The sequence below is a fragment of the Vidua macroura genome, chromosome 18, assembly GCF_024509145.1.
Source record: "Vidua macroura isolate BioBank_ID:100142 chromosome 18, ASM2450914v1, whole genome shotgun sequence".
In the NCBI taxonomy this organism is placed as follows: Eukaryota; Metazoa; Chordata; class Aves; order Passeriformes; family Viduidae; genus Vidua; species Vidua macroura.
Genome location: NC_071588.1, coordinates 656,409 through 680,835, shown reverse-complemented (window position 1 = coordinate 680,835; position 24,427 = coordinate 656,409). Strand labels below are relative to the sequence as shown.

General features: G+C 48.1%; 1 protein-coding gene across 6 annotated transcripts in view; it reads right to left on the bottom strand.

Annotated features, from left to right (window-relative positions):
• RIMBP2 (RIMS binding protein 2) overlaps positions 1–24,427 on the bottom strand; it is a 108,070-nt gene that overhangs the window by 111 nt on the left and 83,532 nt on the right. For 2 of the 6 annotated variants that reach the window (XM_053994091.1, XM_053994095.1), the window contains exons 8-21: positions 23,874–23,950; positions 22,970–23,079; positions 21,745–22,551; positions 19,673–19,824; positions 18,935–19,396; positions 16,924–17,067; positions 15,328–15,486; positions 9,498–9,615; positions 8,594–8,778; positions 7,010–7,178; positions 5,475–5,578; positions 4,484–4,555; positions 3,933–4,067; positions 41–1,569 (exon numbers count right to left, since the gene is read on the bottom strand). In XM_053994091.1, coding sequence (XP_053850066.1) covers positions 1,378–1,569; positions 3,933–4,067; positions 4,484–4,555; positions 5,475–5,578; positions 7,010–7,178; positions 8,594–8,778; positions 9,498–9,615; positions 15,328–15,486; positions 16,924–17,067; positions 18,935–19,396; positions 19,673–19,824; positions 21,745–22,551; positions 22,970–23,079; positions 23,874–23,950 — 2,886 coding nt within the window. In that variant the 3' untranslated portion in view covers positions 41–1,377. Of the gene's footprint in view, positions 1–40; positions 3,360–3,932; positions 4,068–4,483; positions 4,556–5,474; positions 5,579–7,009; positions 7,179–8,593; positions 8,779–9,497; positions 9,616–11,269; positions 11,595–12,566; positions 12,983–15,327; positions 15,487–16,923; positions 17,068–18,934; positions 19,397–19,672; positions 19,825–21,744; positions 22,552–22,969; positions 23,080–23,873; positions 23,951–24,427 lie in introns of those variants that run through there. The other 4 variants (XM_053994096.1, XM_053994093.1, XM_053994094.1 and 1 more) reach the window with 4 other exon arrangements.

The following is a 24,427-nucleotide window of genomic DNA, read 5'->3' as shown; positions in this document are numbered from 1 at the left end:
CAGCAGCTGACACAGTGGATTTATGAAACATACTGCACTCTACAAAATATCAAATTATTTATTTATATAAAATATAATACACAACGACTGTACACATGCACACACCCACACAGTACTTTACCACAAACGTAGGCCAGGTATTTTCTTTAATTAAATGTTATAATCTAGCACACAGTATTTTACAGTAATTTACATTGTTATCTGAAGACACAATGGGGAAGCTTTGATCATTCATTTATAAACCTTCCATAAATTACAAAAAGAAAGGCAGTCTGAAAAGTATGTATAAACAGTAAAAACAATTTACAAATGGACAAGAATTACAAAATAGTAACAGCCAATGACTGCCATCAGTGTGTGGGATTGTTTTTTGTGATATGCCAATGTTGGATTCTGATTTGATCAGAGCCTGGAGCAGCCCGCTGGGGCTGGGGCTGGAACCCAGTTTGTCCTTGCACTGTAGATGGACTCGAGCCTCAAGCTGACAGCAGCAGTATGAAAATGCCTTTTAACCTAGGACTGAACCTCCACAGGGAAAAAAACTGGGGCAGTAAAAAGAGGGTTTGGTGTGGAGTTGGTTTTTCCCCAGCAGCTTAGAACAGGGAACCAGGAACCCCAGGACTGGAGGTTGGAGGGTTGAAACGGGGTGAGGTTCTGAGTAACTTACGCTGCCTGGTCCCAGGGGAGTGAGAATGACAAACCAGGACAAGGTTTTGGTTTTCACTGGGGGAGCAAAAACGGAAAAGCGTTTAGCACAGCACTTCCACACTCCCAGGAGTCACCAGACATGGGTGGGGTCAGCAACAGTACTCATCTGGAATTAGGTGGTGGAGGGAGGATGGAGACAGCCGAATACACAGTACATACAAAGGATACGCTGCATATTTATTAGACAGTACAAATCATTGTGCATTAATAAGGCAAACATCAAGGCTGATTTAACTAGGAGTTTCAAGACCATTTTTGTTAATGACTGGACACAGTGGGGTGATCTCTCTGAACTAGCAATCAGTGAAGAGAGTTTTCTCCCCTCACTCATGGTTAAAGGAGGCTAAAGGCTGAGATTTTTCCAATGCAGTTGCAGGTGTTGAGATGATTTCAAATAAAACCGTGTTCTTCTGGTCTTAATCCCACAATTTTTTTTTCTTTTTTTTTTTTTTTTACTTTTTAGAAAATGTTTTTGCAACAATAAATCCATTTCCCTTTTTCCTTGCTGTTTTGATTAAGCAATTGGCATGATTCTATTGATGTCAAAAACGCAAAGGTCTGGTAAAGTACTGCATAGTCATGAAAGCCCTAGTTTTGACTTTAAAAAAAAAAAAAAAAAAAGAAAGTACACAGACTGGAAGCTTTACAAGTTGTCCAGGAGCACATGACTCATTTCACTGCACCAAGCTTTTTCAGCAGTTTCTTGCCTTTGGAAAGCAGCCCCTTTTTCTTTTTCGAGGCCATATCCCTGCCTCTCCCGGGACTACCAGAGCCCATCACAGGTGACGGAGGTGACCCGGAATGGAGATGAACTGTGGGGGATGGTGCTCTCCGGGGTGTACCTGTATTCTCAGGAGGAACCTAGTAGGTACATTGTTATCATTTATTCAATCTTTGAAAGCTTCAAAGCCGTCAGCAGCAAGAAACTTGGTAACATCACTTCTCCCATTACCCACTTAAACAAAAGGGCTGGTTCCTTTCTTCTCTCTGGCTTAAAATACTGCGTGGGCTTATGGAAAATACATCAATTTAGAGAAAAAAAAAATAGAAATAGAGAACCCACCAATAAAGCCCTGTTTTGGTTATACCTTTTTAAAGGAAAAGTTGGATACACTTGCTTTGCCAGAATTCTGGCCACAAAAGCCACAAAACTGGCTTTGGTTTTTCATTTCAGTACTCTGATAGTACTAAAATGGAGAGGGATACTTTCAGCTATAGATTTAAGAAAAATAAATATGTTAATTACTACAGATTAGCAATCTATAGAAGCCAAACTCTTTTCAGAAGAAATTACTTAAAATGCTATATGATCACTTACTTTTTAATGTCCTTTAAATGCCTTTTCTTTAAAATTGGCTAGCAAACTTTATGTACAGATTAGAGAAGATGGCACACTGGCTTAAAAAAAAAAAAAAAAGTAAAAAGAAAAAGCTAAAATGAACCTTAATTGCAATCAAAGAAAGCTTAAAGACCCTGAGTGCTTGATGTGTATGCTGCAGCTATGAGGTTGTTAGATGACAGCATTCCTAAATATTTTGAACAGCTTTTTTTTTTTTTTCCAGTCATCAAAAGCACTTGGATGAAAATGCTAAAATTACATATACTCAGCCTATCCTAACTACAGTGCCCAGCTGGCAAAATGGTTACTATCAATTAAGATGATATTTTCGTAGTAGAATCCATGCTGTAGGGAGGCCTGCTAGCTTGCAGTTCAAGTTAAAACATCAGCAATTTACTGGCTTGTTGTGCAACAGTGAGTTAAGCAAAGGGGCTTCAAGCCTACTTTGATTTTAAATCAAGGTCTAATTCTAATGAAAAAAAAAAAAAAAAACCAAACCAAAACAACTTGGTAAAGCACCCCAACGTACACCTGAAGATACCAGATATCGAGTCTAATGCATTCCTTCAGTGAGCTGCATGTTTCAGGTCAGACTCTTATTGCATTGGTAAACCAAACAGTTGCTAATGTTGCAAATGTACACTCGCTAGGAAAATCCCAGTAAATTGTACCACGGGGAGGGATTTTTTTCAGAAGTGTTGAATAGTTGGTCTTAGGCAAACTGGGGTATAATCGATTGTGGAAAACACATTTTAAGGCAGACAATTTAAGTAGCTGTGTTTGAGTGTAGTGAGTTTCAGAACCAACTATCCCCTTGTAAACTACCGTCCGTGCCAGCGGCACTGCTGGTTCTGCAAGGGCTGCAGCTGTTGTGCTTTTCTCTTGACACAGGAGCTTGGAATTTTTACATCCCAGCTTGGCTAGCAATGCAATATGCAGCTTTGTTTGTAGGGTAGTTAGACATCAAACTCTCCTCTCTATGTAAACATAAACACTGAGCTCGGGAAGAAATATGTTCCAAACGCTGACCTTCGTAAAGGAGGGCCGATGGATTTCAGAGGGTTCCTGTTTTAAAGGATTTGTCTCCCAAGAAAGGAGTGGCCTTGACTAGGTACAGCAAAGGCATACAGCCTGTTCTTCTGTGGCCAAGGGGTTTGGAGACATATTTCTTTTCTTTTCCCCCACAATTAAGTTTCAAGACTTGCATTAGATAGCCAGGTAGCTTTAATTGAAATCTCTATTGGTATCTTCAGTTGCTCACTTACGTGAAGGCTACATTGCCTTATTAAGGTGTGAAATGAACACTCTTCTTCTGTTTCCAAGCAGATGAGCAAAGAAATAAAAATATATATAAAATATATAATATATAAAAATATTGCAGTGATGAAACAAAACCAAAAATGAGATACTCTAAACATGATTATTTCTTTCATGAAAGAGAAGTCTCTGAGCAATTAATTATCGCCAGTTGGAACAGGAAGTTGTAAGGATTAAGAGACGAGCACTGTCAGTCCATCAGCTGCAGTTACAGTTTGTATTTAGAGGAACACTGGTACCAGTCTTTTGTGCACAAGAACTTGCTTAGTAAGAGCAATTTAGAAGCTTTGGGAAATAACTATGGCCAGGAAGGAGCTGCTGAAGCTCAGGTTATGAAGGACGGTACGGTGATGACTGCAATCAGTCAATTTAGTTTCTCCATTTACAAATGTAACGAGCTAACGAAGGCTAAAGTCATTTTCCCTCACGTTTTATTTTATATATTTGAAAGATAACTTTAAATGGGCAAATGAATTTAAAAGTAATGTTAAAAGTAATGTCTAAATTATACATGAGACAGAATGAAATGGAAAATGAAAATTCAAGTGTTTCTTAGTGGGTTGCTTACCCTTTTTGCCTTGGATCTCATGGGCGTGTCATGGGCGTAGCGCGAGGGTGCGTCGGAGAGAAAGACTTCAACATCGTCAGGCACTTCTTCGAGGAAGTTGGAAGGAACCAGCCCCTTCTGTCCATTGAGCTCTCCCTGTGAGAGAGGGAGGCTCAGTGAGTGCTTTCATCTCACCACATTTATTCCCAAGGGGGCAGGGACATATTTTTCACAGAATCACAAGGTTGGAAGAGACCTTCAAGATCATCAAGTCCAGCCCCAACACCTCAACTCAACCCTGGCACCCAGTGCCACACCCAGGCTTTGTTAAACACAAACCCAGGGATGGTGACTGCACCACCTCCCCGGGCAGCCATTCCAGAACTTTATCACCCTTTATCACCAATTCCAGTACTTTATCACCCCTTTTGGCCTATTTCAAAGCTGGCAAGGAAGAGGAAATTCCTGGGGACGCTGAGAGCTCACACAATTCCACATCCCCTCCCCAGGCTGGTGTTTGGTAGCTGGTGAAGCTGGGAGCAGTTTGGGGTGAGCCAGCAGACCCAACTTACATAGTAAAATCCATCTTCATCGATCTCACCAAAGACAGTGATGATGTCCCCAGTGCAGAACGTCAGCTCGGCCTGCAGGGAAGGAGCAGGGACAGGCAGCTCTTAGGCACAGTTCAGCCTTTTTTTTCTCAGTAGGGAATCCATTCAGATTTCTCCCCACTCCTTCATGTTAAGACACTGGTGAAACCAAATTGATCTTTGAGAGCCAAACCTCTTGTTTTTTCCCTTGGGGTTTTTTCCTCAGCTTGCTAAGCCTGGCCCCTGTCCCGCTGGGTGTGGACACCCCCGGGGCTCCCTGTGACCAACACCCGACACATTCAGGCCGTGAAGAACCTGCACAAGCTTTGAAGCTTTGAACTGCAGCTTCCAAGGGCCCCTAAATCCATCCTGGTGGAGGGGGAACAGCTCAGGGGTGGGACATGCTCAGCCCTGCCCTGTGTGAGTGCCAGCACTGAGGTGCAGAAGAGCTCAGGGGGTGCTCAGGGCTGCGAGGCACCTCTGGACATCATCCAGCCCAAGCCCTGAGGCACAACGTTCCTGCACTGGATTCTCTTCAGCAAAACCTTCACAATGGGCAGCTCCACTCTCATCAGCACACAGTGCACTGGGCTCTTCTAATTGTCTGTGGCTTAAATGTAATTAGGGCAGGGCTTTTAAATTATGTTTAATTTCCTGTGGTCATGGGAGAGAGAACAAATAAAATCTTTGCAATACATCAGCACAATTTATTTGATTTGTTGGCCAAACTACTTTGAAACACCATAATTTAGAAAAAGATTTGGTTCAGTAAGAAACAGAAAACAACCCAGGCTGTGTTTTAAAGCACTAAGTCCCACATATACCAAAATTCACTTTCTCGTTTAAAAAAATCCCGGTTAAAAACACCGGTTAAAAACACAGCCAAGCAACATTTTAAAGGATGGCCGAGGAAGCTCCCAGGTTCCGTGCCCCCGGGGTGCCCCCAGCCCCAGCCCCTCAGTTCTGCCCCTACCTCCACGTCCACGTTGGGGGAGCTCTCCCTGGGGTCGTAGTCATAGAGGGCCACCATCCTCCGGGTGGTCAGCGGCTGCTGCCGGCCACCGCGCCGGCCGCGCTCTGCTCCGGCCGGGGCAGCAAGGCAAGGACAGAGAGTTACTGCCACGGGCACTGGGGCTGCTGCTGAAATTACTGCAGTTATTGGTACTGCAGTTCCTGCTGAAATTACTGCAGTTACTGCTAAAATTACTGCAGTTATTGGTACTGCAGTTCCTGCTGAAATTACTGCAGTTACTGCTAAAAGCACTGGGGCTGCTGCTAAAATTACTGCAGATATTGGTACTGCAGTTCCTGCTGAAATTACTGCAGTTACTGCTAAAATTACTGCAGTTATTGGTACTGCAGTTCCTGCTGAAATTACTGCAGTTACTGCTACAGGCACTGGGGCTGCTGCTAAAATTACTGCAGATATTGGTACTGCAGTTCCTGCTGAAATTACTGCAGATATTGGTACTGCAGTTCCTGCTGAAATTACTGCAGATATTGGTACTGCAGCTTCTGCTGAAATTACTGCAGTTACTGCTACAGGCACTGGGGCTGCTGCTAAGGGCACTGGGGTTACTGCTAAAATTACTGCAGATATTGGTACTGCAGTTCCTGCTGAAATTACTGCAGTTACTGCTACAGGCACTGGGGCTGCTGCTAAGGGCACTGGGGTTACTGCTAAAATTACTGCAGTTATTGGTACTGCAGTTCCTGCTGAAATTACTGCAGTTACTGCTACAGGCACTGGGGCTGCTGCTAAGGGCACTGGGGTTACTGCTAAAATTACTGCAGTTATTGGTACTGCAGTTCCTGCTAAAATTACTGCAGTTATTGGTACTGCAGTTCCTGCTAAAATTACTGCAGTTCCTGCTAAAATTACTGCAGTTATTGGTACTGCAGCTCCTGCTGAAATTACTGCAGCTCCTGCTAAAATTACTGCAGTTATTGGTACTGCAGTTGCTGCCAAAGCACAGCCCTGCTGCAGCTGCTGCTCAGGGCCTCCTCCTGCAGACGGCAGAGCAGGAGCAGTCTGGGCTCTGCTGTGGCACAGGGGAAAGCCACAGTGGCCACAGCAGGCCAGGCAAGGGCGTGCAGCCCCGCTCGGCTCGCCAGCACTGACTAACAGGGCTCTGGCTCCTCTGCTCCGAGGCACAGAATCCCCACTCACTGTGCACAGCAGACTCCACAGCTCAGGGACTGTGTTCTGCACCCAGAAATATTTCAGGACACAAAACCCACTTTTTTTTTTTTTTTTTTTTTTTTTTTTTTTAATCCGAAAAGAAAGCAACAAGTGGAGTGGTGAAGCTGCAGGTCCCCATTTGCAGCAAAAGCTATCACCAAGATTAAATATTAGTTGTATAAAGTCATGCAGACACTGACACAGAATGCATCCCCTGGGGCAGCAAATGACTGCAAAATGTAGATGCATCTGCACAAAAACAAGAGGCAAAGTGGAGGCAGCCAAGCTGAGAGACCCAAGAGTGTGAAGTCTGTATTTTCCCTTACCAATTTTCTCAATTGGAGTGTTCAAAGGAAGGAAACCTTGTTTAAGGAGCTGATCCATCATCTCTTCATCATCTGCTTGTATCTCAGAGACCATATTACATGGGATAAGGCCAACTCTTGCACAGGTTTCTCCACGGTAAAATCCATCAGCATCTTTGTCCCCATAAACCTGATATTCAAAGAAAGATAATATTGGTCAAAAAGGTTTTAGCATTTAGGAACTTCAGTGCAGGCTAAGGGTTACTAAAGCATAGATGACAACTGCGGTTTAGATGTCAAATTATATTAATTTTGGACCTCTCTGACTTGGGTTATAAAACTGGAATTCTTATAGTTATTTGATTTGTGACTTCAGATACATAAGCAGAATTTGGACCTTTTTTTTTGTTGTTGTCAGTGAAAGGGACAAAAAAGTACATTAAAAGCCATCAGTTTCTCACTGTGCTGAGCCAGATGTTTACTTGATGTTTATGGAATTATTATGGCACTATATTCAAAATGAAACATTTGCAAAATTGTGCCAAAATATTATTATTTTGATTCAAACGACTTTTATATGATCAAAAATGCTTATTTCATACACAATGTACTTAAGCTCTGCTATTGTCTTTTGATTTAATTTAAAAACTTGACTTAATATATTAAAAAAAACCTGAATGAAATGCACGTCCTTGCAGAGGAAAAGAAACTCTTAAACTCCTAAAGTTCTTTTTCTTTGGCATAAACCACTTAACACGTGAGGTAAGCAAAACACTGAAGGAAGTATTTAACAGCACAAAGACTGTGAGTTAGGTGCAGACATTTGTGTTAGGACCCAGCCCAACACAGCGGAAGGCATTTTAACAGTTCTAATTACAATTTAATCTCTGAAACGGGTGATGTCCAAAGGACTGGGTATTTTTCGGGGTCCTGCCCCAGTTGCCCTGGGCTGGCAGCACCCTGCCCTGCGGTGGTGGCCAGCAGAGCAGCTCCCAGGCTGCAGCAGAACCCGCTGCTCCCCGGGCACAGCGGGACAGCTGGGCTGGAGGGAGCTGCACCCTGAGAGAGCCCAGCTGCCCCAGCCCTGCCCCAGCCCTGCCCCAGCCCTGCCCCAGCCCTGGCAGAGGCAGCCGTGGTGTTTCACACCCAGCTGTCAGGAAAGGGAACAGAGACACCCGGCCCAGGGCTTGAATTCACCTGGAGTGTAGGAGAGCTCAGCATCCACACAACGCAGCTGCCCTGGTGTGGCACAGCCCCAGCACTTCTGGGGCTCCTCTCAGCAAAGACCCTCTCTGAAGCAGCTCTTCCTGCAGGGTTTGTGGCACTGGACATAGGGAGCTTCAGAGTCACAATTCTGGCCTTAACCTAAATCTTTAATACAGACTGGCCCTAACTCTCTCCAGCGACTTCGAGATTTTTGCCCATTCTGTGATTATTTTTAAGCCATTAGCACTAGATATTAATTACCAGGCCCGGTGAGACTTACAGACTGAACCTCTGAAGGAAAAGCCCCTGGACTCTGATCACACAGGCAGCTTTCCCCCAGAGCACAGAGGAGAGCCTGTTTGTAGAAGTGTCATTGCTTCCTTTGCTTTCAGACCTCACCTTGATGATCTGTCCTTCCTTAAACGGCAGCTCCTCCTCTGCAGCATCGGGGTTTGGGGACATCGTCAGTGGATCGTAGTCAAAAAGTGCAACAAATATTCGAGTAGAGAGATCTTCTGTGCCAGGATCTGTTTCAGATTCCTCATAAATGTCTGGAGAAAGATGGTCACGACCACCGTAGCCGTCTGTGAAAGCAAATTCAGAAAAGAACAATTCAGTAACACAAGCTGGCCTCATCACCCAACTCTCCCAGTTAATATTTGAAACATGATTGGCATTTCAGTGAAAATAACCCCAGACCTCACTGCATGTCCCATAAAGCTTGGTGGGTTTTTTGAGTTTTTTTTTTTTTTAGCAAGTCGCTATTTAAAAAAAAAAGCTTATAAATCCTGCAGGGGAAGTTGGGCTGATTTCCTGTACCAGACTGACATTTGCACAGCTCACGTAGGAAAGCCATTTTTGTTAGGTTTGCAAGAGTTTGCCATGAATTAATGATAAAAGTAGCCAAGAGAATGGCAAGTGAACACAACATGATGGCTGATGAAGGGCAGGATGCATGGCTGGATGGATGCCTGGACGGCCACACTGATTTCACTGACCATAAAGTAACCTGCCAGCAGGTTTCCTCTGAGGTGAGATCCAGCTGTACCTAAGCTTTAGCGAGCTTAAACACTCTCAACAGCCACTAAAGGAATGAAAAGGCTCCCAGCAGTGCCACGACTGCTGACTCACGGCCCTGGGAAGCCCCAGCACACTCATTTCAGCAGAGCTGTCTGCAGCCCGTCTCACCCCCTTCAAACCAGGAGCAGCCTGGCTCCAGACAAGCCTGCTGCTCGTTTTTAAGGATTTCCTTCCCAACTCTGAGGCTGCAAAGAACAGGAATGCACGGATCTGTCCAACTAACCAATGGAAGGGACCAACAGGGGCCGAGACCTTTGTGGCACTGCACTGCCATGGGAGGACCTTCGTCCTGCATGCTCCACCCTGTCAGGCCGTCCTGCAGAGGCTGGGTTACCTAAAAGCTAAAAAACAACAACAGAAAGAACAGGGTTGTCAGTTCCATGCATAGCAACATCGTGGTTACACGGCTGGACATTAATCAGGTCAATCACAATTGGAAGCATAAGCTCTAAAGGCAACTAAACTTAGTTTTTAACTGAAAGGTTAGCTGAAAAGTGAGCACTGCTGCCTGGCAAACCTGCAAAAGAAAAAAAATGGTTCCCTGATTTATGGCAGAGCTTTGTAAACCAGCAGTCACACACCAGAACAAAAAAGAAAAGAAAAGAATAATTTTGGAAATATTCTTTTGCCTTTGTTGTTGCGGCTAAGGTGGCGTTTGAGGGTCCCGGAGAGTGGCGCGGGCAGGCTGAGAGCTGCGCAGGGCAGGGCAGGGCACTGCCAGCTCTGGAGGTGCCTCCCGTGCAGCAGGAGCCCGGGCAGTCCTGGTGGCCCGGGCTCGGGTCCTAGCTGGCCGCGGCTGGCACGCCTGCGGGGTGAGGGCAGTGCCGGAGGGCTGCAGGCTCCGTCTGGCACAGCTGGCTCTGCTCAGCACAGCTGCTGCCCGGGGCGGTGCTGCAGGGGCCGTGCCAGCTCTCCAGAGCTTCTCCTCCTGGCACTGGCACGGCCTGGTCACCGCTGGTGCTGGCAGGATTGCAGGGGGGCATTCCAGCCCGAGCTGGGAGGCTCCAGGAGCAGCGGCCGACCTCTGCTCCCGTGTGGAACGCGCCAGAACGGGGTTTGCACCCTGGGCTGCTGCAGGCAGAGGTACAGAACTGGCTCTGGTCTCTGGGGCGCGTCCCTCACGCCTGGAGGCTCCTCTGGACATTACTGGACAGAAATGCAAACAGGCAAGGTCGTGCAGAGCATCCCTGGCAGATGTGAATGGCCCTGGGCTCCCCTTGGAAGCGGCTCTGTGCCTGCATTCTCCTGCAGAGATGCAGTCTGCAACTTCAAAGGCAAGAGGAGATGGTCTAACAGGGACGCAGCGTGGTGACAGTGCAGAGATAAGGCAGAAAATGAAAATGATGAAGCTGTGACTCCACAAATCTGGGTCACTGTCACACTGGGGGACAATCTTGATTCTTGTCTTGAGATGTTCCATGATAAAGAGCATATCCTGAAAATTCTGGGAATGAGATGGATAAAAACAACACGATGAAATGAATTCCTTGACAATAATAATAATAAAAAAAAAAAAAAAAGGATGAAACATTTCTCCAGTTAAAAATGCAGCTTTTTTTTTTTTTTGCTTTTTTTTTTTTTTTTTGCAACATTCAGATGGGCAAAATAAAGAAAAGCAATCTTTTGGAAAAATTATAGTTCAGCTAACCCTTAATTAAAATTTAGATTCAGTTGTCCTTTAATAAAAGCAGCCATCATTGTAATTTGTTTGGGGGGAAAATCATTGCAAAGCAAATTAATCTGATTTCAGCATGACACAAAAGAGGACCATAAATGAAAATGCAGAGTAATAAACCAAAATGAATGGGGAAGAAAAAAAATGGGGGGAAAATGTAGCAGATGGGTCCAAAGGACAGACTTTAAAAATCAATTTGGGAAAAAAAAATAAAAAATAAGAAAAAAATATAAAAACAACAACAACAACAACTAAAAAAGAGAATAAAGAAAACAGACTGATTTGGCAAGCAGATGTTAGAAGGAAGATACTTCACACACCAGAGAGTCTTCTGCATCTCTGTGGGCTGGCTTTGCAAGGACAGCAGCTGCCCTAGGCTCTGCAGGTTTAGGGTCGCTCTTCCAGCCCCCCTGCGGCTCTGGCTCAGCCGAGCGATCGGCGCCGCGGCCCCGCGGAGCCTCCGGCCGCCTCCCGCCGCCGGGCCCGGCCTCCCCGAGGGCTCCCGGCTCCCCGAAATCCTCCTCGATGCTGCTCTGCCGGGTCAGGGTCCTCCTGCGGGCCAGCAGCGGCCGCGGGCCCCTCCGGCAGGGACAGGGCTCTGGGTCCTGCTGGGCTCGGACAGCGAGCCGGGACCGCTCTTCATCACTGCCCCGCTGGGATCTGACACTGTGCCGGGGCTCCTCTTCCTCACTGCCCCGCTGGGATCTGACACCGAGCCGGGACCGCTCTTCATCGCCGCCCCGCTGGGCTCGGACACCGAGCCGGGGCTCCTCTTCCTCACTGCCCCATTGAGATCTGACACCGTGCCGGGACCGCTCTTCATCACTGCCCCATTGAGATCTGACACTGAGCCGGGACCGCTCTTCATCGCCGCCCCGCTGGGATCTGACACCGAGCCGGGGCTCCTCTTCCTCACTGCCCCATTGAGATCTGACACCGTGCCGGGACCGCTCTTCATCACTGCCCCATTGAGATCTGACACTGAGCCGGGACCGCTCTTCATCGCCGCCCCGCTGGGATCTGACACCGAGCCGGGGCTCCTCTTCCTCACTGCCCCTCCTGTGTCTGACACCGAGCCGGGGCTCCTCTTCCTCACTGCCCCATTGAGATCTGACACCGAGCCGGGGCTCCTCTTCCTCACTGCCCCTCCTGTGCCTGACACCGAGCCGGGACCGCTCTTCATCACCGCCCCGCTGGGCTCGGACACTGTGCCGGGGCTCCTCTTCCTCACTGCCCCACTGGGATCTGACACCGAACCGGGGCTCCTCTTCCTCACTGCCCCTCCTGTGTCTGACACCGTGCCGGGACCGCTCTTCATCACTGCCCCTTTGGGATCTGACACTGTGCCGGGGCTCCTCTTCCTCACTGCCCCTCCTGTGCCTGACACCGAGCCGGGGCTCCTCTTCCTCACTGCCCCTCCTGTGCCTGACACCGAGCCGGGGCTCCTCTTCCTCACTGCCCCTCCTGTGCCTGACACCGAGCCGGGGCTCCTCTTCCTCACTGCCCCTCCTGTGCCTGACACTGTGCCGGGGCTCCTCTTCCTCACTGCCCCTCCTGTGCCTGACACCGTGCCAGGACTCCTCTCCACGGCTGCCCCACTGGGCTCTGCCGCCGAACCAGGACTGCTCTTCATCGCTGCCCCACTGGGCTCTGCCGCCGTGCCGGGGCTCCTCCTCCTCGCTGCCGCAGTCCAGCCCGCTGTCGGGGCTGCGGGACAGGGACTGCCGGCCTTTGCATCCTCGCTCGTCCGGGGCGAGCTCCTCCAGCCCCGGCACCGCCCTGGGCTCGGCCGGGTACCAGGGGCTGTGCTGCTGCTCTTGATTGCAGGGCCTGCGAGCTCTAGGGCCTCTAGCTACTCTGGGGTTCTTTTTATAGGGCATACCTAAACCCTGCTTGTACAGCAGTTCAGAGTATTCACCGTCCTCTTCAGCCACTTCTGGAATACTGAAAAGCCTTTTACTGTGGTGTGTCTGCTGGGGAAAGCCAGGCTGTTCCAAAAAAGTGGCTTCAGTGGTCTTATTCTTATCGTACTCCTTAAGAGCATGTAATGTTAAAAACCAGACAGGGAACAAAGAGTGTGTGACAAAAATAAAATGGGAGGGAAAAGGGAGAAAAGAAAAATAAAGACAGAATTAGTTTTAGAGCAATGGCAAATGTAAGACATGCAGCTTATATTATGAAAAGGATGTCATGCTTTGAATGAGGATCTGTGAAAAATAAAGACGTGATTAAGAAGTTGCTGGGTGCCAGGTACAACATGAGAGGCCAGTACAAACTACTGAGTGATGCTCTTAACAAGAATAAACTCATGCATTTGAAATGGAGTAATGAAAGCCACATACAGGCTCCAGCATGGTGGATGAGAATGGCATTAACACTCCTTCCTTGCCCCGTGCCAAACTGCCATCTGATTTTCTTTGTAACCAGAACCCATATCTGAGAATGACAGCTCTGCCCTAGCAGGCTTGCCTGCTTTGCATCTCTTAAAGCTTCCCATATAAGTACTAAATATCTTCAGTCTCCTGTCAGAGGAGAGCTATTCCACAGCCATCATTAAAGGAGTTCTGGTTTCCTTTCCAAAATTCTAAAAAAACCTGCACCACTTTTAAAGCTTGGCTTCCAGGGAAAGCCCCCTGGCACACAGGCTGCTCTCTGATGTCACTTGGTCTGCACTGCCATCAAATCTCTCATCATGATCTTGTACCTGCTTCATAAAACCTGTGCTTGAAAATCAACCTATGAGCAGAAGTAAAAGTCTCTGTTTGTGCCAGAAGCAGGTAAAAACTATCCCAGCCTGGGTAAAACAAGCATTCTGGACATGCCAGATACATTTAGCAATTTTCCTATTCCATTTCCACGAGGCACAGGCTGGTCTGACAAAGAACCCTGGGGGTGCCTTGGCTGGGCTCTGGAAGAGGGAAGGGAGCACAGGGCAGGAGATGCTGGCTCTGACTCCAGGATTATTGGTTCTGCATCAGAGATCATCTCTCCTTGTGCCTCATGCCCGGGTCAGGGGCACCTCTGGGCTCAACAGCCCCCCGAAATAACAACAGGTCCTCCAGGAGATCAGCAGCATCTCCCTCCCAGCATCTCAACTTAGCTGCTCTTTGGACGTTGTCCCCTTCCAGGCAGAGGGAACTTTCTAAATTACTTTAGACTGTTTCACCTATTTTCCTTTGTTTTTAAAATGTGTGTAACACCTGTGAAACTTGAGATAAAGCACCACAGAAGTGGAAAAAAGATCAGTAAGCATGAACTACATCAAGAGAAGCCTGCAAACCTTAGCAGGTCAAAAACTATTTCCTACACCAGTTAAGGCTCTGGAACTTTCTCACTATCAACACTGGTAATACTAATTTAAATCCAAGAAGTAAGTACACCTTCTGATGCATAAAGAACAAGAAGTCTGGGGATTATTATTTTTCCAGGGGAAGGGGATACAATGAGCACGCAGAAGGATTTTGGTTTCAACCTTCATGTTGGTGCAGTGTCATGGTTGGACACAAACACTGACAATTTCTTCTTTTGAAAAAGTACCTGTCTCACTGCAGAGAGTACCAGAATAAAAGGACTGAATTTACAGCACATGAAAGCAGTCATAAGAATGGTCAGAATTCTTGTATGCATGACAAAATAGTATTGATTTTAGTTGAGTATCAATCTACTGGAGAAAAAGTTAATCTGTGGGATTGTGCTTTCTAAGAAAACACAATTTGTGTAATTACTGCACACATAAAGAAGCAAATACAATTTACATGTCCAAATACAATATGGCAAATATATATTTAGTATTGGGTGTGTTTAGTGTTCTACATATGCTTTAGCTGTTCACTGAATTTTCTTTCTTGATGAATATTCCTGTATTAAAGCAATATTTCTGGAACATATTTCCTACTCTCTCTGGTGATTCCCTAAAATTCAGAGCTCAAGGAGCTCTGACGAAGCACTGATCAAACAAAGCTGAAACCACTCCCTTTCTTACAGGAACGCTTTAAGCCCGTGGAAGGGAGGGGCCTAGCACTGGGTACACGGACAAATCACTCAGACAGGAAAAACATAAGTTGTTTTATAAGTTTTTACAAATCTTGCTCAGAAACAACTCATCTTTTGGGGTAGCACATGCAGTATATCTTCACAGAGACAGGGGAAGGGCCCCAGATGCAGAACAGAAATTGCAAGTGCAACAGTCACATATAGGAAAGTGGTCTGTTAGTCAGAAGTCTATCTGTCAAACAATGGAACCCAACAAGGTAACAGATGCATCAAAGCAGCCCAGCTCCAGTTCCCTAGCACAGAGCGAGCTGTGATGCCTGCAGGCTCTCGGGGGGGCTGAAGGAGGCCCTGGGGGCAGCACCCACCTGGGTGCCCGAGCCCTCACCTTGAGCGCGCCGTGCGAGGTGAGGCTCAGGCGCCGCCGGCCGCCCTCCTCCAGCTGCATCTCCGAGTAGAGCTCCTCCTCATCCTCCTCCAGGATGTCCGACAGGTCCGAGCCACGGCTGCTCTCCGTGTGGTACTCATCCCCCAGGCAGTAGTGAGCCTGGGAGAAGGGCAGCAGAAAGATCACTGCTAAAGCTGCTAATCCTGCCTGACCTGGGCATCTCCTGGGCTGCAACGGCACCAGGAGCCACAGGGAGTTACATCAGGGCTGGGCCCTGCTCTGCTGGACTGTCACGTGGAAATTCTGGTTTATGATCGCAATTCAAGAAATCCAGTCTCAATCCCAGGTGATATAATAAAGAATATCTCCTTTCACAGCACCAAAACTAGTTTTAGTCTTGATTAAATTCCCCGTATTAAAGAGGTCCTTCATGCATCAATGGACTTGCTGACCAAATTGTAAAAGCCTTAGGATAATTCACATATCATCTGTTCTTTGCAGCTGTTTGTTACATCACATTATAATTTAAAAGTGATCAGCATTTAATTCTTGCAGCATATTACCACCATTGTGGACCTTCAACACAGGAAGCCAAGTCTTTGACTAACATTTTTTAAACTATGCCAAGACATAAAAAACCCATCTCTTTTCTAGAATTCACATCTCTCTCAAAATAAATTATTTAATATTTGTTTTCACTGGGATCAGACTAAAAGCTGTGCAGTTGTGCAAAATTCTTCTGCCAGCATCATTCTATTCCTTGGAGGCAATCCTACACCACGCTTGTTTGCTGTCATTAGGGTGTAAGGTTACAGGGGATGCCCTTATGGCACACAGCAATCCTTCCCAGCCAGGAGCAGGCTCTCACATGCAGCAGGGACTCCTCACACAGAAAAGGCCCAGAGCCCAAACAGGACAGTCCAGTCACATTTTCTTCATTCTTTGCCATCTTCATGTTTTCAGTTTCCAGTGCCTGGGGCTGCTGGAAGGGAGGATGCTCAGGAGATCCCTGTGCCAAGCACAGGGACAGGGCCAGGAGCATCCCTGCCCACGGCTCAGCCTCACCTGTGCCACCTGTGCCACAGCCTGTGCCACAGCCTGTGTCACAACTTGTGTCACCTGTGTCACAATCTGTGCCACCTGTGTCACAGCCTGTGTCACAACTTGTGCCACAATCTGTGTCACCTGTGTCACAGCCTGTGTCACCTGTGTCACAGCCTGTGTCACAACCTGTGTCACAATCTGTGCCACCTGTGTCACAGCCTGTGTCACAACCTGTGTCACAACTTGTGTCACCTGTGTCACAATCTGTGCCACCTGTGTCACAGCCTGTGTCACAACCTGTGTCACAACCTGTGCCACCTGTGTCACAACCTGTCACAACCTGTGTCACCTGTGTCACAATTTGTGTCACCTGTGTCACAACCTGTGTCACCTGTGTCCCAACCTGTGTCACCTGTGTCACAATCTGTGCCACCTGTGTCACAGCCTGTGTCGCCTGTGTCACCAGCACAGCCAGAGCCCTCAGAGTGACCTGACAGAAAACACCTGGCTCCTGCCGAGCACCTGGTACAACAACAAAGCCAGGCTACTCACTTGCTTTCCAAGCTCTGACTCTTTCAGGAAATCATCAACCGAGGCTCCCCTTCGCTTGACCTTGGGCGAGTCGTAGCCATCCTCCTCCTCGTCCGAGTACGGGGCCGCGCTGCTCCTCTCGCTGAAAACGCTCCTCCTCTCCACCTGGGGGAGGAACAAAGCCAGGAGCTGTGGGGGACACTGCCCCTGCACCAGGGACACAAATGCAATGTAAACACTCCTCCTCTCCATCCCACAGACTGCAAAGCCAGGAGCTGTGGGGGACACTGCCCCTGCACCAGGGACACAAATGCAATGTAAACACTCCTCCTCTCCATCCCACAGACTGCAAAGCCAGGAGCTGTGAGGGACACTGCCCCTGCACCAGGGACACAAATGCAATGTAAACACTCCTCCTCTCCACCTGGGGGAGGAACAAAGCCAGGAGCTGTGGGGGACACTGCCCCTGCACCAGGGACACAAACACAAATACAGAGACTCGAGCACGCCACATTTACATGTACTCATGGTTTAAAGCACTGTTAGTTCCCCCCGGCTGGAACCTTTGAGGAGCTTTTCAAGAAGTTTCTGCCTGTTTTATAACCTCACTCTTAAACAATTACCTGGTTCTATGTGCTTATCAGATGAGCTGCCAGCTCTCCTCCCTGTGCCACCTACCAAAATTCTCAGTATTCTGCAGTCAGAGGCTGCCAGCAAAGACACTCCTTTCCCCTTGGCAGAGGTAGTGGGTGATCAAGCCACAACAGCATTTGTGACCTCAATACACAAAAAGCCCCCGAAGGAGGCTGTGGGCTCTTGCTGTGCTCTGAGGAGCCTCTCGGCCTCAGCAATTCCTGCTGGCTCTGGTGACAGTGCCCAGCAGCCACCAAGAGGCAGGGGCAGGCACACAGCTCCTTCTGCAGCACTTACCATGAGTGAGGAATTCACACCACAGGGGACTAAACATGACAAATATCCCTGGCAGGATTTGATTTAATTTAGAATTAATTTGTCTATAAACTTCTATCCAGAGTCCTGAATAAAACATTTCAAGCGTCACTTAAACTAATGTAATCAAACATGGTTCAGAGCACATGTTAGGTCAGCAATTTTCCAAACCAGAGAAAGCATTTCTGTTCTCTTTCCTCTATGGTTCTTAAATCAACTTTCACCTCACAGGGCCAAAAAAACCAATTGCCTCTTCTCCCTCTATTACATTCCAGTCTTATTTTTAAACAAAAGGACGATAGATACAGATTCATACATATGTATTTATCAGACCTTATTGATCCAGAGTTATTCAGGTTCTCAAAAGCTGGCTCGATTCACCCACTGTATCAAGTGCATCCCAAAACAGGAACAGTCAATAAGCTGGGGTATTAAGGCATGTGTGAACTGTCAAAATTAATGCAGTTATTTTGGAGATACAATGGGAGACTAAAAACTGGACATAACTGATGACTGCCAGATGAAGCACCAAGAAAATCTATGGCATAAGTGACACCTCGGCTTGTGAGAAGTTACAGTTGTGAGCAGCTTGTGATGAGAAAGGAACTGCCCAGGGCACTGGGAGTATTTAAATATTGCATATTTGTGTGGAAAACCCACAGCACGTTGTCGGGATGCATCCACATCAGCTGCACTGACCCCAGAGCCCCAAATGTGGGATTTAAATCAACTGGCAAAGATCTGAGTCAGTGCAGCAGCCATGGGTCATGGTGGTTCCACAGGGGTGGCCTTGGGCAGCAACACTGCTGGCAGCTCCAGGAGGAGCTGGAGTGAGAAGCAGCTGCAAATGTGTGTGAAAAGGCAGCACTGAGAAGGACAAATGTGCAAAATTCCCTGTGGATCCACGACAGCAGACACAGGAGGGCTTTATCAGCCCAGAATTTCAGCACTCTGCTTCTCAAGCTATGGCTCTTCAGAGCTTAGGAATGATTACCCGCTCCCTGAGCACACGAGGAGCAATCTTTGACGGCAAGTGTCACCATGAACCAGCCCAAAAAAGCCCTGGGAAGGAGTTTGCCTTTACCCTGTTGCTCTCTGCCACTCTTTGTGCAGCTTCTCTTGCCATGGCTTTTGCGACGGTGTTGGGGACTGGAGTGCCTTGGGGCTGGGGCAGGATCCTGTTGGGGGATGGAGACCTCCTGCCCTGGAGCGGGCCGTGGAAGCTGGGTGGCTCCAGCATGTGTCCGTGGACAGGGGACACCGAACGAGTCTGCTCCCACGACTCATCCCTTTTCAAATGCGGGCCTAGGTGCTCTTCTTTGGTTTCTGGGGCTCCGGCACTTGCTAATGGCTTAGATTTGGGAGCAGTTCTGGGGTGAGGGGTTGGAGGCACCAGGAGGTCGGATGGAATGGCAGCAAGAGGAGAGTCCACGGACTCGCCCTGCGCAGAGAGCGTCCGCACCGTCACCTCGCGGGCGTCCAGGCCACGCAGCCGCAGCAGCTCCACCGGCGTGCCCTCTGCTGCTGGGAACGTCACCTCGGCCACCTGCGGGCACAGAAGCCACCTGTGACACCCGGCCAGCCGCTGGCCTCCCCTCAGCCCGCCGGGCACAGCCCCCGGGCGGTTCGGAGCCAGCTGCTGCCGGCACGTGGGGCTCCCCACCAGGGCTGGCCTTCATCCCTCCAGCCCCTCCGGCCAAAAGGGCTCCCAGAGAGGAGCAGGTTACGCCCAAACACAGGACAGGCTCCACCTGCGGCTAAGGAGCCCCTGCAGGGCCGTGCCAGCCGGAGCTCCGGCAGAGGGGGCCAGGAGGGGACTCACCCGCTGCCCTTTGGCATAGACACCGTAACCCGTGACGCTGGCACCGTGGGACGTCCCCGTCGCCGACAGAGCCGGGGGCTTCCAGGACACCTGCACGGTCCCTGGCGTGGGCCCCGCCCGGACAGACACGTCCTGAGGTGGAGCTGGAGGACCTAAGAGAGATGGCAGCGGTCACTCGGGAGCCTCGGGCCAGGAGCAGTGAGCTGAGGTGCAGCGTGGGCTGCAGGCTGCAACTGCAACCTTTTCCAGCAGCTGAATAAACACAGCTGGGCCCGCGGTCCTTCCTCTGCACTGAGTCAAAAAACACACCCAGTAACCTCCTAAGGCATTTACAGTGTGTTAGTGTAACAGCACACCACATACCTCCTTAATTAAAAATCATTACCCTGCTATAAATAGCTCTACTTTGGCCAGAAAGCCAAAGTAAAAATATCACAGAGATTATTAGTTCATAAATTTTTCAAGCATCCTGTCGTGCTAATTGAACCAGCAAACCCTGAGCGGAGGCTGCTGCTAAAGCGTGTCAGACGCAGGGCTGGGCTGCAGCCGCCTCTGCAGAGCAGAGCACAGACCTGGCTGCTGTGAGATTGCTTCTCCCAGCGAACTAAACACAGCCTGATCCTCTTCATCTACCAAAAAGGCTACAAACACTTCAGCTGTGCTTGACACGTGTGCAAATATCACACGGACCACTGGCAAACTGCCAGTGCATTTCACTGGCTTGCTGCCACTGAATTTTGTCCTCTAGTGGGCACGGAAATGAAATCGTGGTCATGTTCAGGACAGTAGAGGCATGACAGGAAGGTTTTGCTCATACCATCTATACCATGTTTTGCTCAAATACATCTATAAAGTATTTTTATCTTGCAAGTTGAGAGTATGCAAATTGACCTAATACTATTCTTGGCCAAGAGAGATTTTGGTTCAGGATTGAATTTCAGCTTTCCTGGTCATCCTATTTTATTGACAGCCAGCACTCCCAATTCAGCAAGGCTGCTCAGCTTACAAGGAAGAATGCATCTGATCTAACCCAGCATCTCGCCAACGACAATGCCATTAATCTGCTCCTGCAGAAGTCACCCTCCTTTCATTCTCCCACACCGAAGCAATCCCCAGGTGTCTGTCTCGACCTTCACAGGCTGTGCAGAGACAGGTTTAACAAACTGCAACGCCCGAGGCTCAGCATGGCTCCTGTTTCCCCCCATCATCAAGTGGGAAATTATTCCTGATGATTTTCCATGGTCTTGGTCATCAACATAAATGTTTGTTTGGGGATTCTGCTACACTTTGCTCCTCATGGGGTTTTTTACATGCATTAGCTCCACAAACTGCAGCAGCCCCATTGGTCCTGATCCTGTACTTATTTCTATTTTTAGATCTGAGTGCCCAAGAGAGGAACACTTCTATTTTTATGTGAGCAGCTCCATTGCTTTGATGAATGAAGATGAGTTCAATGGCATGACACTCTGTGATGGTAACTCCCATCGCTGACTCCGAATTCATCCTTTTCCTCTGCTCCAATGACTCTGAAACCAGGCATCAGCCTCTAACCACGCCAACAGCTGCTGCTTTGTTTTCCCTACGCAACAGTGAAAAGTTGGCTTGTGTTTCTAGAAGTGCTCCCAGTGGAACGAAGCAGTGGGGAAGATTCTGGGAGCTCTGGCTCCAAAAGCTGAGGCTTCACTGCACCTCAGCTCCTCGGCAGAGAGCAGCTCTGCATTGCTCAGCAGACTTCACAGCCAGAGGGGATTCAGCATGGGCAGTGCCAATTCACCACCTTATTTCTGCTCTAGTTTTCAGCGCTGCTTCAATGTTCTTGAATCACGGCAAATGGCTGACAACACTTACCAGCACTCCTAATGTAAAAGCCAGGTGGGGAAAAAGCTCAGACTTTCCAAAACACAACGAATCTGTTGACTTTACAAATTCAGATTGTACAATAAAGTTGATTGCACCATCACAACCAGAATGAACTCACATTCCCTAAACGCTGTGTGGGTTAAAGTATTTTATCTGGTATTTTCAGAGAAATTTAACTGAAGAGTTTTGGGGTAGGGAGGAAAATATCAAACCTGCTGGCAATGTAGAAAATTCCACAAAGGCTTCCTTTTTTTCTCTTTGTTCCAAGGGAAGCTGCCAGGGCATCTGGTGGGGCTTTGCCATGACCTTCACCTTGTAGGCCATATTGGGCTTCAAATTAAAAAAATGGTACTTGTAGCTAGCAGCCTTGACAATGTCAAATTCCTCCTCGTTCAGGAAGATGACATGACTGTAATTACTGTTTGTAGGGAGCCAGGAGAGCTCAGCAGAAATCTGGGTTATGTTGTCCACGCGGAGGTTGGAGGGGGCCACGATGACGTCCTTGCCCACCAGCAAGGTGCACTGCAGCTCGTCGGAGTTGCCCTTGTTGGTGATGCTCTGGATGGAAATCCGGTACGTGCAGGTGGAGGTGTTGAGCTTTTCTATCAGGGCTTTCGTCCTGCTGCCCAGGGCTATGTTCATCCTGACCTCCTTGTCCACCAGGACGTTGTAGCTGCTGACGGTTCCCCAGCCGGGCGGCACCACCGGTGGCTCCCAGCCCACAATAACACTTTTGGCTAGTTGTTTGATGAGGGTGATTTTTCTAGGATAAGGCACAATGTCTTCTCCGATCTCGTCGATGTTGACGTCCAGGCTCCCCGCGCCGTTGCTGACCACGCTGGAGTCGATGTGGCTCGGGGGGCTGATCTCCAGCTCTCCTTCCAGGGCAGGCCCCGAGCGGTTGAGGAAGTTCTGGTCCTGCTCGCTGCTCAGCGCGCTCGACAGCCGCGCCTCGTTGTCCTGAACAAAATCCACAAAGTTGGAAGGGACGAGCCCTCTCTGTCCATCCAGCAGCTCTCCTGCAGAGACAGAGCAATGCCATTAAAACCCCCGAAGGGGAATTTCCTCGTCCCTGGCAGTGCCTGAGAGTGGACAAGATAAGGGCCGAGGGATGAGTGAAAGCAATAAAAAACATCCCCAGCTTGGGAACACGAAGGCTTATTAAGGGAAATACCAGAACTGCCAGTAAGCTTTTTTGTCAACTTAAATCTTGCCAGTAGGAAAAGCTGACACTATAAAATATTTTATAATTAGCTCTGCCTGCAAGGAGCGGCTTTGCTGGTGCAGAAACTCTTTTAATTAACACCACGATGATAAAGCTAAATTTAGCAACCGATTTAGGAGCAGACGAAGGAAAGAGTTCGGAGCGTCTTTGACAGACAAACTGATTTCAATCTGCATGAATTAGCACGAGTTCACGGATTAAATAAGAAATACCTTCATAGAAGCCATCCTCGTCCATGTCTCCGTACACATAAAGGTACTTTCCTGCCGTGAGAGGGAGCTCTGCCTCCGGGTTCTCGTTTGGTCCATCGAAGGGGTTGTAGCTGCGGGGGAACGCAGAGTGCAGCTCAGGAGGGGGCTGCAGCCCCACGGAGGGCAATTTCCCCGGGCAGTGTCTTTGCATCCCTTCTGAGACACCCGGCTCGGTCTGTGAGGTCCCCTCTGCCCCTAAACCCACGTCCTTTCCTGCAGCATTTACTTAGACACTTCTCACTTAGGGCTCTTGAAAAACACTGGCCAAAATTCTCTTTATTTTTTAGAGTGAATTAAAGCAAACTCAGTTGTGGAGGGTCTTTTCCAGTTGCTGTATTCAATTTTAGGTTCCCTTTATACAAATTCATCAAACTTCTACAGAGGCAAGGTAAAAGAAGCCAAAAACAGTGAGCTACATCTAAGAGAAGCTACTGAGAGACAGAAAGTACTTATTAAATACTTAAATCTATATCCATCCTGAAAGAAACTGTTAGCCACTGAAATTTTTATCATGACAGTCCTTCATGCCTGAAATTTTAATGTGCAAAGCAGTGCTGGACTTCAAATCTTCTCTTGCTTGAAGAAGTAATTGGAAAGAACAGACTGAGACCTCCCCTCTGGAGCAGGAGGTACCTGTTTAATCTGATTTAGACACTGGGGACAGGAATGCAGGGGCTGGGAGAGCTCAGCTCCCTCTGCCAGCTCGGGCACATGGACAGGCCCTGCTCTGCAGCCAGTGCAGACTGCACAGGCCCTCCAGAACATTCTTTCCATGTAATAATTCAGTGCAGGAAAGAAGCGGGGCCAAACCTGATGCTGAATATTACAGCTGTGTGTGATGTCTGTAACCAGATGGGTGCTTTACCTGTAACGGGCAATGCAAAGATGGACTTTCCCAGAATATCTCTGCTTTGAGGTATTGGAATTCTGATCATTATCCATCTGTGGGGAAGGGAGAAAAAAGATAATGTGATTACAAATAAAGAAGAATGAACAGTCTTCCTGACAGGTGATATGAAGCAGTGAACACACAATATCAAGGAAAAAAATTAAATTCTAACATGGAGCACTACTGATTAATTTTACTTAGAAGGGCAGAATCCACTGTCTAAGCACTTAAAACAAATGCTGAGTTTAGAACTGGTGCAAGTGTCAACCTCCAAACACCTGGAAACCACGAGTACCACACAAAACAAACCCCTTGCCAATCCATCCAACCCAACCCAATCCACAGCATCAGCATCTCTTGAACGTCATCCTTTCCACTGACTGAAGGAAATAACATATTTTACTCTGAATTTCACATCACATTTAATTCAATCCTGCAAAGCCACACGTTTATTCTATTACAAATCTGGTCTACAAATCCTGGAGATTTAATGGTGGTGTTGAATCAACACAGACTCTGCCTATTCTAGC